Below are 12,989 nucleotides of genomic sequence, written 5' to 3' on the forward strand. Positions count from 1 at the left end.
GTTAAGCCCTTTTCGTAAACTAACATGCTATTTGAATCGGTTAAATATTACTCCAAATTTTGTACTTTGAAATTAAAAGTGGAATTCAAACCAAAGTCCACTCTACAAGAAGAGAGGTGATAAAGGAGACAACTGTAACCAGTAGCTGGAGAAGAGAGCACAGGCAGAGGAGTTGGCCTTAACCCTGGAAGGAAGGCTGCTGAATTCTTGAGACTAGGGAAAAGAAACAAATGGGTGACACTGTAAATGGATTTATTGGTATGGGGGATGAATGGAGATGGCCTATTTTCTGTTGAATGAGTGAAGTGGGTGAGAAAGGCAAAGCTTAATATAATGCCTAGGAGGAAACGTCAAAGGAATACAGCAGTGTAGAGAGCTCAACTGCCTTTGGAAATAATCTCATGTGGCTCTGCTGTTAATTTCCAGAAATGAAAGGGAGAAAATCAGAAGGAGAGGGGAAAGGAGTGTTCCAAGGATTTATACTTTCAAGTTCATGTTCCATCCCAAAGCATACTAACAAGTTCCTGACTGAGGCCAAACCCATAGGTAATATTGGAGAGGCCAGAAAAACAAGATAGGCTGAGAGTGTGGACACAGCCAGGTTCTCCACATATACCCACCCAATTGTTTTTTCCCTTCAGATAAGTTCACTTGAACAAATGCGCCCACTGGACTCTGACTTTCCTTGGAATGTCCCAGAATTTTTTTTTTTTCCAGTTCTGGGCCTTGGACTCAGGGCCTGAGCACTGTCCCTGGCTTCTTTTTGCTCAAGGTTAGCACTCTACCACTTGAGCCACAGTGCCACTTCTGGCCGTTTTCTATGTATGTGGTGCTGGGGAATTAAACCCAGGGCTTCATGAATAGGAGGCAAGCACTCCTGCCACTAGGCCATATTCCCAGCCCACTAGAATTTTAATTTTTGAAATCTTTTCCATATTACTCCATGCTGTCCAGGAATCATGAACTCTTGCTAAACTTCTAGCTCTAGTGTAAATGTTTCCTTCCAGCCACAGTTACCAACAAGGCAGTTCAGTAACAGAAGTATCTCTTGTGAAATCCCCTTTATGAACTTACGACATTATATCTAACATTTTGTTGTGTATACTCTTGGCCTATTTAAGATTAGTCTTTCTATGCCATTTTTCTTAGATTCTGCATTTTAAAAATATGACCAACTTGGTCTTCTGTACCCTGTTGTTTCATACAATGTGAAAAAGGCCACCATTTTTTTCATGTCTGATACTGTGTATGGGTGAAGCATTTTTATCTTATACAACTGAGTTTAAGTTTCCCATTTCGACTAGACTTATTTAAAGTGATGACTCACAGTTTCACAGAACCATCATTTTCAGATGAATATTAACATCAAGATTATATATTTTTCATTTTTAGGAGAGAAATGTACCCTTAAATTTTTTTGTCTTTTTCTCTTTAAAAATAAAGATTTGCTTTTAGTAGAGGAAACTAAAATATCAAAAAGTATATCAATCCTCTTTCTGAATAGCTTTGATTTAATGGTCTCTGATTTATATAGACACTATGAGGACAGATGAAGCCTTTTGCCCACTGAGCTTTTTTTTAAAGTAAGTTCCCAAGCACAGTGGCCAGTGGAGTGATGGGGACAACAGACAACTAAGAAGGTCTGTCCAGCCTTCCTGCTGATTCTGTGGACACAAAAACATGCTGGCATCCTTCCTTGGTCCACCTACCATCAAATTCAAAGCTTGTCATTGAGGATGGGACTCAAAAAAAATACAGCTGAGCATTCACTGTTAGAGTGAGTATGATCAGGCTATATCTGCCATTAGAATCTGATCTAGGTACTGTCCAGCTCCCATTCTCCTCTGATATACTATTGTTTACAGCAATTATTTCATTGTGTATTTAAAAGCTTTTTATTGCTAAAAAGCAATGCCTATATATTCCAAAATACTAGAAAATATAGGCAAGCAAAAAACATAAAAGCAAGACATAATTACAACTCAGAGAACATCACCTGGACATCTGTTTTATCCTCCTAGATCTCTATAATATCTTTTTAAATTGTGGATTTTTATGCATAGTTTGGACTACTCATGGTAAGGAAAAATAATAATTTTTTAAGATCTAAAGAAAACTTTTAAAACATTCATTTTAGGTTTCCCTCACGTACATTATGTTGCCTAGTTTTCAGTCAGTCCCATGTTATTGTCATTTGTAAGTCTTCATGTGATCTTTTCTTAATTTTGTGAAACTCTACCTCCCCCAAAGCAAGGTAAAAGTTATGGTAACCTTTCTGTACCAAGGAGAGAGCATGTTCTGTGCTTAATTTACATGATAAGGTGGAAGTTTTCAGCTTGTTGAGGTGTAGGATGTATTTAGCAGAAGTTGGGTGGCACTAGGCATTATGGGAAAAAATGAATCAAACATCCACAGCACAGCGCTGAACACTATCCTGAATATTCACATTTTCCTGAGTGATAATCTGCCTGGAACCATTCTCTCACAGACACCAAGAATCTAGTTATTCACTCATATGTAAAGTCATGTTGCTGGGTGCCAGTGGCTCATGCCTATAATCCTAGCTATTCAGGAGGTTGCCATCAGAGGATCATGGTTCAAAGCTAGCCAGGGAAGCAAAGTCTGTAAACTCTTTATCTCCAGTTCACCACTAAAGAGCCAGAAGTAGAGCCATGGTTTGAATGATAGAGTGCTGCTGCATGTGAAAAAGCTCAGGGACAGTACTCAAGCCCAGAGTTCAAGTCCCAGCACTGGCACAAAAAATAAAAAATGAAGTCATATTCTACACACAGTATTTACATTCTGGCTCAAAATGGCTTGACTTCATTTTGTGTTTCCCCTATACCAGACCTGAAAACAGCTATTTTTTTAGCCATTATATATGAGATTTTTGGTCCCCATTTTTCCTTGGGTTCTCCTATTACATGTAAGTGGTAGAATTATGGAATCCCTCATTTATGGAGGAGACCTACTCTTAACTTCATGCTTTTTTTCTGCTGATATATCTTCAGATTCACTGATTTTTGTTCTGCCTGCTTTCTCAAATCCACTATTGAAATCTTACAGTGAATTTTATAATTTCCTACTTCAGAATGTCAATTTTGTTCCTTAAGAATTTCTTCTGATGCCACTTTCCATTTGGTGAATTATCATCAGATTCCCCTTTAATTTTTTAATTCTTAACCATAGTTTTCTTTATTTAAACATATAGCTTTTTTTTTTTTTTTTTTTGGCCAGTCCTGGGCCTTGGACTCAGGGCCTGAGCACTGTCCCTGGCTTCTTCCCGCTCAAGGCTAGCACTCTGCCACCTGAGCCACAGCGCCCCTTCTGGCCGTTTTCCATATATGTGGTGCTGGGGAATCAAACCGAGAGCTTCACGTGTAGGAGGCAAGCACTCTTGCCACTAGGCCATATTCCCAGTCCAACATATAGCTTCTTTGAAGTCTTTGTTAAATCCTATTTTTACACCTTCCCCCAAAGCATTTTCTGTCCACTCATTTGACTTTTTTCTCTTTATATATGGTGGGATCACAGTTTTTAAAAATCTTTGCACATCACATGTTTCTCCATTAAGGACTGGACATTTTAGATAACATAGCCAGTGGATCCTTTTTTTGTCATTGGTGGTAACATAGGGGCTTGCACTTGCTAGGCAGGTGCTCTGCCTTGTGAGCCATGCCCTAGCCTGTGGCTCTGGATTCAGATTGTCCTCGGGTTTGTTATATTATATTTGTGTGTGTATGTGGGCGTGTGTGTATATGTATGTGTTATTGTTGCTTGAGTATAAATTTGTTGGCAGACTTGCCTAAACTAACCTCATGAAATATGTTTTCTCCCACAGAGGACAACCTCTTTATTTTTAAGTTTGACATCTGGAAAGTTCTTACTAGATCAGGTTATCAGGATAGCTTACTGCTCAGCACCCACTGATTGGTCAGAAGTTGTGCTTCAGCCCACTGAACAACAAGATCTTCAACCTTTTCTATTAGGTTTGTGCATGGGCTTGTGCCCACTTCAAAGCTCAGAGAATTTACATATCTGTCCCTCTTATCCAGGTACTGTAACTTAGAAGTTCACAGCTTGAGATTTCATACCCCCCAGTCCACCTGTATCAAATGTAATTTTAGCAAGGCTCTTTGCCCTGATTTTTCTCTTACACATTTGCTGGTTTCCCTCTACTGGTATCGCAAAGCTATTAACTTCCTATTTTAGCTCTTGTGATGTTTAGTACATTTTTGTTGTCTTGTCAGTCTTGGGGCATAAACTCAGCACCTGGGTGTTGTTCCTGAGCTCTTTTGCTCAAGGCTCTAACACTTTGAGCCATAGTGCCACTTCTGGTTTTCTGATGGTTATTTGCCCTTCTGTTATGAATGACAGCTTTCCTGGCTATTCTGGGTTAGCAGTTGTTAAATTTCAGTGCTTGAAATTAATCATTATAAGCCTTCCTTGCTTTTAAGGTTTCTATTGAAATATCTGCCTTGGTTTTTCTTTCTTGCATCTGTAAGAATTCTTTCTCTAATTCTTTGTATTTTAAAGTCAACCTAATACTAAATGTTCATTAAATTATAGTTTATAGTAAGTGTTTGATGTATGATGTTTGTTAACCAATTATTCCTCTACACAGAGAGTAAATAAAAAGGTTTTTTCCAGATTTGGCATTGTCAAAGCAAGACTGTATTTAAACTAGGATTTTAACTATATACTGGAGAAAATTACTTAATTATTCTAACCTTTAGTTTCAAATGAAGAAAAAGAATTCCTCCTTTCCAAAACATTTTAAGAATGAAGTAATATACCATATTTTCTTTGTCCACTCATCTATGGAGGTATATCTGATCTGATTCCATATCTTATCTGTGCTGAATAGTGCTATCATGAACATGGTTGTGCTGGTGGCTTTATTGTATCCTAGTTTGTATAAATGCCCAGGAGTGGAATTACTGAATCATAGGCTAGTTCTATATTTAGTTTAGTTTTTTTGTTGTTGTTGTATTTTTTTTTAGGAAATTTCATACTGCTTTCCGGAGTGGTTGAACCAGTTTACATTCCTACTAACAGTGTATTAGAGTTCCCTACCAACAGTGTATTAGAGTTCCCTTCTGGTGACATCATCAGCAACTGTTATTGTTTGTATTCTAGAAAGAATTAAATTTCATCATTTGCAAAGAAATCGAAAAAACTGGAAAAATTAGGTTAAGTGAAGTAAGTTAGGTCCAGAGTGAGAAAGGTTGCATGTCTTCTCTCATATGTAGAAGCTAAAATTAGTTTATAAATGCATAAGTAAGTACTTTGGGTAGTACTCAAATAGAGACAAATGTACTAGCTGAAATAAGGTACTATTAGGTGGAGAACTCATACAGTATAATTCCTTAGAAAGGCAAAATCAAATGTCAACAAAATATCAGAAAATTGGTACTTACAGGGGGTTAGGTGGAATCAAGGAGAGGAGGAATAGATGAGTGAAGAGAAGAAGGGGGAAGAATGCAGTAAAAAATTAGATGCATATTCTACAAAATTAATAAAAGTGAGGGATGGGATGGGAGGGATGGGTGAGAAGGTTGAAAGGGATAACATTGATCAGGACATATTGTACTCAAACTGCTTCTTTGAATGGCAACTCCTTTGTAGAACTACTTAAAACAATAAAAATGTAAATCGAATGAATAGATGTGTAACTCTTATCTATAAGAGATGTTCAGTAATTATTACTTTTCTTACTCTTATTAATAGCCATCTTAATAATTTACCCTACTCAGGTTATTTGCTAAGCCTGAAAGATAATGTTCTTTGGACTGGAAGGATTAATTCTTTCAATTTTCAGAAAAAAAAAGTCACATCTTAGTGATGTGAGCAGACTTGCCCAAGAACAAAGTGTTTACAGAAGGCCGACTAGAGAACTAGAACTATTTTTTTTCTGACAATCCAGCTTCTTTCAGTATGCCATCTTGCCTCATGCGCATCTTCTCTAATGCTTGACTGAAGGATTTCCTAAGTTCTGCATATATCCATATTATCTCCTGCGTAAGCACAAGGAGAGTGGTGATTACTAGTGACCCTGTGTTCTCTCTGCTAGTTACATGCTTCGGGGAAACTTCCTGGAACCAGAATGGCAGAGTTAAAGGCCAAATACGCTTTACTGCATGACACCATGAAAAGGTATGCTGTTTAGCAAAAAGACGCTATCTTTGATCACATCTGTATTTCTCACCTGTAATGATACATTGCTTTATTTGTGTTCCCACCAAAGAGGGCTCTAAGGCAAGGATTTGAGTTCACATCATTTGAGAAATGATTGAAGAAAGTGAGACTGGAAGAGGAGTCCAGATGGGTGGGTTTATTTGTGGGTTCACACAGTGGACCACTGGGTTACAGTTTGTTAGAGGACTTTCTGTGTGATTGTGTAGAAAAACTTGAGAAATCTGCCACTGAGGGGTAACAAGACAAGGATATTTGCCCATCTAATTATATCCCTCATTGATTAAGGACTGCTTTCAAATTGTGCCCTGTGACAAGGTAAGCAAGTATCTAGGGCCATAGACAGGTCTTGGGTCTAGGGCCACAACTGCATGGATGCTATTGTGTAGATTCGACTTTCTTCTGAAGTTACTTGGAATACAGAGGTTTGGATGACACTGACACACATGCTGCATGACACTCCCACAGGACTCCTCTGTCTCTCATCACCATTCAGACAATCCCAGCCTGCATCTGCAGAGGCTACTGGCTTCACTTCTCACTTCCTCCTCCTTCCGGAAGCTACTCTTCACCTTACCCAAGTCCAGCGAGCTTCAGCTAAGACTATGTTTTCACAATTATTCAACAGCTTCCTGTACAACTGCTATTACCCATTGGTTCCTAACAGCACTCTGAAGCCCTTCTGAGCCGCCAGCCTTGGATCCACATTCTCTCAGCCCCAAGTCAAATCTTCTTCCTCACCCCTAATGGAGACTCCATTCTCTCAGAATTAGTCCTGCTTGCTGGATGGGAGTTCTTAAGCCCCAGGAATTTGATAGAAAGTGGAGCTATTTCTTCAACATAATTTACACTACTTAGCTGAGAGGAAACACCATATGGATTTCAGGGCATCGCTCTGAGACTCTTGCTAGATATAAGGTACATATCTGTGTTTCTTAGCCCATGAATAGCTCTTCTCTAAAGCCCAGTGGAGCTTTTCTGGGTGAAATGACTTCCTCTTATTGGTCTCAGTTTCCTGGGCTCCAGTGTCAAATAGCAATGTGAGACCAAGACTTTGGAGTTATTTCTTCCTGCTTCCCAGTTATCTTGAAATCAGTTACTTCCCTTCTGCCACTCACATTTTATCTCCTCTTGATGACTGAATTCCCTCTCTAACCTTTACAAACACCCACCACTCTGTCCTGCACCTGTTGCATGAAGGGTGGGCAATAAGAAGTGGACTCTCGGGCCGCTGGGATTTACCTAGGCAGATTATAGATAGGAAATGTTGAACTGACTCTGATTGAGTTTTCCATAGAGATAACATTATAAAACTTGTTAAATTCTCTTCTATTAACACTATATTTTTAATAATGACATATGGATAAATTGCCATTTATGTTCTGACTGAAACCATAACCACTATGGAGTCCTCTCTGTGGGAAAACGATGGCCCAGCCCATTTCCCTAGGGAAATAGGCAGATGTGGTAGCTTCGGGCATAATCAGATTATGAATCATCTCTGCAAATGAACAAAAGCTGAGGAATTGTCTGGTGGAGAAACTTGACAAGGAGTACACTGGCTTGAAAGCAGGAAATAGCAAGAAATAGCAGGAAATACCAATTGCCTCAGAACAGGAGCAGTAGCTAATGTCAGGGCCTCTGAGGAAGATGAGTCACATCCTCCAGTAAGGCCAGAGCTGATGCTAACATAAAGCGTAAGTGAGGTCTAGATTCAATTCCAAGGAATTGATCCTGCATACTTTGCCTGTCCATCCAAATCTACCTCTACTAGCTGCTTAGTACCCTGCCCTAGAGACTAAGCACTAGGATATAACTGGGATTGTATGAGTCACATTTTCCATGATGATCAAGTCTAGTTCTAGCCATACATTGAAGTTAGGATATTTTTAATCTATAAATTCATTTATGTTCATAATTTTATAGGGGAAATTTTCTTTCTAGTTTCCTGGTAAAGGGTCATTTTAAAAGTTTCTGACTTGTCTTAGTTCACTAAAGGAGAAAGGTCTTCCTGCAATCAGGTCAGCAATATTCAAGACTGCAAGAAAAACCACTACGGCACATGCCTATAATCCCAGCATTAAGAGGCTGAGCCAGAAGGGATCAAGAATTTGAGGCCAGCCTGGGATACATATAAAGACCTTGTCTCTAAAACCAGAAAGGATGGGAAGAAAAAGGAAAGTGGAAGGGAAGGAGGGAAGGAAAAGAAAGGAAAAGGAGGCAGTCTAAGTGATCCTCTCCTCCTTCCCTACTCTCTACCAAGACCTGGTCATTCTTCAAATGTAAAAGGAACATCATAGTTCCTATTGAATTGGATCCTTTTGTCCATTGTCTCCCACTGTCTGGATGTGGAGCCTAGTGGTGGGGGTTCCCATCAGGCATTCAGCTACCTGTTGTAGCAGATCTCTTCTGCTTTATGGTAAGACACTCAGAGCCAGGAGCTGAGGCTCATTCACCTCAGCATCAAGGGAAGTACTTGGCTCAAAAGTGTCAGTGCAGTGAACTGGATTTGGGAATAGGAAGCAGCTATGGGTATGCCCCCCCCCCACCAAAAAAACCCTTCAGGAGCCACCGAGGGTCTTAAGCATGTGCAGTCTTCACCATGCGAACCTCTTTCCATGTCACCCAGCATGCAAGAGTCAGAGGTACAACTGCTGCAGGATGCCAAGCAGTACACTGAGCAGATCCAGGAGCAGCAGTTCCACCTGCAGCAAGCTGCCACCTTCCCACAAGCCTTCTCCACCAAGGTCTCCAAAATGAGAGAACAGCTGCTGAAATATCAGAACGAATTTAATGCAGTAAAGGAGAGAGAGGTCCAAAATCAATACAGAATACATAGGTAAGTACTCACCTCTCTCAAGCATGCCAAAGACACATGCCAACAAAACTCTTTCTCCATACATATGATAAATTAAATTAGGAAGTAATTTTAGGTCCAAGGAGCATAAGATAGCATCTTCCAAGAAATACCAGTTTGGTTCTTCCCCTAACTCCATGGAATGAACAGTTCTTGCACAGGGATTGCCCAACTTCTAAGACAATAACTCAGGTGGCTGAGTTCCCTGCTGGGTTCTTGGCGGGGGGGGGGGGTGTCCATTGGCTTTGGGAACCTCAGCTGAAATGTTTACTGCATGAAACAAGGACTTGGTCTTCTCTTTCTTTCTCCCAGCTTCCTCCTGGGATGAGGCAAAGAAATAGCTAAGCTTTCTTTTCATGAAAAGATATCTGTGATATCTGTGCTCTTTTCTTAGCCTCCTGTCCTCTTCTGCTTCCCCTCCTGACTGGAACATGACAGTATTAGTATGGACATGGTGAGTGCATGCATTTTCCAAACAAGCCTGTCCAGCTGAGATCACACCTGGCTCACTCTGTCCTAACACAGCAACAATGGGGACCGCACAGGCAAGCTCTGTCTCCTCAGGTGAATCTCTCCCCTAGGACTAAAGAAGAAACCTATACTCTTTGGGAAAACACATTTACTTATCAAAATCTAGAGGATATCATTTAATGACTCGGTGCAGAAATTTATTGCCAGAGGATAAATGTTATTTCCAAAATCTTCAACATCCCTTCCACAGTGGAAGTTGGTTCAGCAAGTCACACTATTTAGATGAATTGGTAAATGATTGCACTTGGAGTTTTGTGCTGTGGTGTGCCCTGTTCTATGCCCGGGCACTGTTACCATTTAAGGTGGTAGAACTTTGTGTAGCTATTTTTAACAGTAGGTAGATTTCTGACAGTGTAGCTATAATTCAGTATTGTCCACAGACAAGCAAATGCCATGAGGCTTTCGAAAAATCTTGCATGCCTTGGGTTTTGAATTCTCTCTTTGCAGTCTATTTTTCTCAACTGAAGGGCAGATAAAGAAGGCCAGATTCATTAAGAGAATTCTGTTCTTGGGGGTGGGTAGAGGGGAAGTTAGAGTGTTTTTGTCTTTTCAATCTAAATTTGTGTCAGGCTCAACAGTGAGATCTTTAAAAAGAAAGCTCAGCTATTTCTGTGCTCTGTAAGCACTCTTTCAGCTGAGAAAATAGTGAAATTAAAACAATTGGTGGTTATTCATTATTATTGAAAATACGAATGCTTGACATTTCATGAAAGGGTAAGAGGAACATAAAGTCAGTTAATGTTGAGCTTGTTTAAAATTTCCAAGTATTCCTGCCAAGAGAAAAAAAGAAAACAGAGCTCTTGCCTTTTAGGTATAGACAAGCGAATTGTTCATTGAGTGACTCAAGCTTGGGGGTGACGGGGGAGAAGGGGAGAGTATGCTGACTCAATGAACAGCATACTCCAAAATGCATGTGTACACAAATGTTCGGTGTGTATTCTTTTAGAATTTATGACATATACTTTAGCTTGAACAAGCTCCTTTGTATTCCCTAAAATCACAAACTTATTTACATTTAAAAATAATAATGATGGTAGCATGGGAAATACTAGGACATAATTACAAACTACATATTTTATTGGCTTCACAAATTCAGTATTATGTGATACAGAAGTAAATCTATTTGAATACCCCCCAAGAAAAAAATGGATATTTCCATCTCCAGATAAAAATAAAGAAACTAAGCCAGTGAAAGAAAACTATTCATCCAAATATACAGATGGTATCTGTCATATCAGCATAATAAACTCTCCTTTCATTCAATATCTAAATAATAGAAGACCAAATAACTGGCACCCATCTAGTCTCCCTTCTTTAGGAACTTCTGAATCACTGACAACAGTCAACAACGTTTTGTTCAAATACTCCAGAAAAAAGTGTTTCATTCTAAATGTTAGCTCATGCTCTCCTGTTTTCATGGAGAAGCTCTTTGGTAAATGCTAAAGGTCACTCTAACTATGTAGTTGGTCATTATTAAATCTGTGTTCCAATAGTTTTAGGCCTCTTGATAAATATGCACTTCTGAAAAAGAAATGTAACCTACTTGAATAAGCTAAGTAAATAAAATAGAGAGAGGTAAGAAGCAGGTAAGTAAACACTGCTGAGAACTTACTTTTGAACAAAGTGGAAGCAATTTATTCCAAACCCTTTCTCTGAAAATATTTTTCAGTATTTTCTCCAACCTTTCCCTTGCCTGACTTTCTAATAATCCTTAACATTTGGACAGTCGCTCACTATTGTGTGTCACTGGGTGGATGAGGAGAGAGGAGACCGTGGGTTGTACATGTGCAGGTCTGTACCAACGTGACCCTGACCTTGTGCAATGTGACCCTGACCTTGTGACTGTTTACTGGCCTTTGGTTGTTTCTTGTAGCTCTGGTGGTTGCTCATATCCAGTTTTCTGTCTTTTCATTCTTAAGCCAATAATAACAACAGCAAACTAGGAACCAAGAACAAATGCACCTGGTAAGAAAGGGTGGGAGGGATGCTGTTAGCAACACATCTAGAATTCCAGACGAGAAGGTGGCAGAGGGGACAGGCTGGCAGGTCCTTAGGGCAGTCATAAGGAAAAACTTAGAGCTTCTAACCTTATTGCTTCAATCTTCCTAGATGCCTTTGTGGCAATCAATATCTTAATAGAACAAGAATTTAAAGTAAGTGTCTCAGACTGTAATTCTCAAATAACAGAAAGAAAAGCAACTAAGATTCTCACAAGTAATCTCTAACTCCTGAATATTCTTCCTGATATGTGAATTGTGTGTTTGTGTATGTGTGTGTGTGCGCGCACATGTGCATGTACATCAATACTGGGGCTTGAACTTAGGGCCTCATAATCTTGCTTGGGGCCTTCTAGCAATTGAGCCACACTTCCACTTCCAGCTTTTGAAGGTTAATTGAAGACAAATGTTTTGAGGACTTGTCTGCTTGGGCTAGCTCTGAACTTTGATTCCTAGTTCTCAGTCTCCTGAGTATCTAGGATTGTAGACATTAGCCATTTTGAATCATTTGTAATGTGATTCTTACTTGAATTCAAATTTGAGAACTGTTGGTCCCTAATGTGGTTCTCAGCCCTGAGTGCCCCCATGCTAAAATCACAAGAGCTCAAGGAACACTCAACTCCCTCAGAGACTGAGTCCAGCTTCAGAAAGCTCCTTCCTGGTTGAAACTTCCATTCACTGGTGTTGATTCATTCCTTGTAGTGAATGCTACCAATCATATCAAGCTTCCAGTGTTGTTGCTACACTTACAAATCCCTAAAACAACAATGTTGTTATCCTGTGATGTTAATCCAGCTAAAATTGCTTTGCTGCAGATATTAAATCCTAATGAGTTTTTGTTTGTGGGTTCTTGTGTGTGCATGCATATGTGCGTGTGTGTGTGTGTGTGTGTGTGTGTGTGTGTGTGTGCCTTTCCTGGGGCTTGAACTAATGGCCTGGGCATTGTTCCTGCTTCTTCTTCTTCTTCTTTTTTTTTTTTTTTTTACTTTTTGGCCAGTCCTGGGCTTGGACTTAGGGCCTGAGCACTGTCCCTGGCTTCTTTTTGCTCAAGGCTAGCACTCTGCCACTTGAGCCACAGTGCCACTTCTGGCCGTTTTCTGTATATGTGGTGCTGGGGAATCGAACCCAGGGCCTCATGTATATGAGGCAAGCTCTCTCGCCACTAGGCCATATCCCCAGCCCCTGTTCCTGCTTCTTTTTACTCAAAGCTAATGTTTTACCACTTGTGCCATAGTTCATTCCTGGCTTTTTGATAGATTACTGAATATAAAAGTCTCACAAACTTTCCTGCTCAGGCTGGCTTTAAACTCAATCCTTATATCTCAGCCTCTTGAGTAATTAGGGTTACAGGGGTGAGCCACCAGTGCCTGGCTTTGAAGAGTTTTGATGTTGAAGCATTCCTTATTTGG

At 39.8% G+C, this 12,989-nt stretch overlaps 1 protein-coding gene across 1 annotated transcript in view; it reads left to right on the top strand.

Moving 5' to 3' along the window:
• The window catches only part of Ccdc146 (coiled-coil domain containing 146), a 70,226-nt gene that overhangs the window by 18,749 nt on the left and 38,488 nt on the right, over positions 1-12,989 (top strand). The window contains exons 2-3 of the mRNA XM_048339844.1: positions 6,074-6,156; positions 8,825-9,034. Of these exons, the coding sequence (XP_048195801.1) occupies positions 6,074-6,156; positions 8,825-9,034 (293 nt within the window). The remainder of the gene's footprint in view (positions 1-6,073; positions 6,157-8,824; positions 9,035-12,989) is intronic.

Source organism: Perognathus longimembris, chromosome 2 (genome assembly GCF_023159225.1).
Source record: "Perognathus longimembris pacificus isolate PPM17 chromosome 2, ASM2315922v1, whole genome shotgun sequence".
NCBI classification, from domain to species: domain Eukaryota; kingdom Metazoa; phylum Chordata; class Mammalia; order Rodentia; family Heteromyidae; genus Perognathus; species Perognathus longimembris.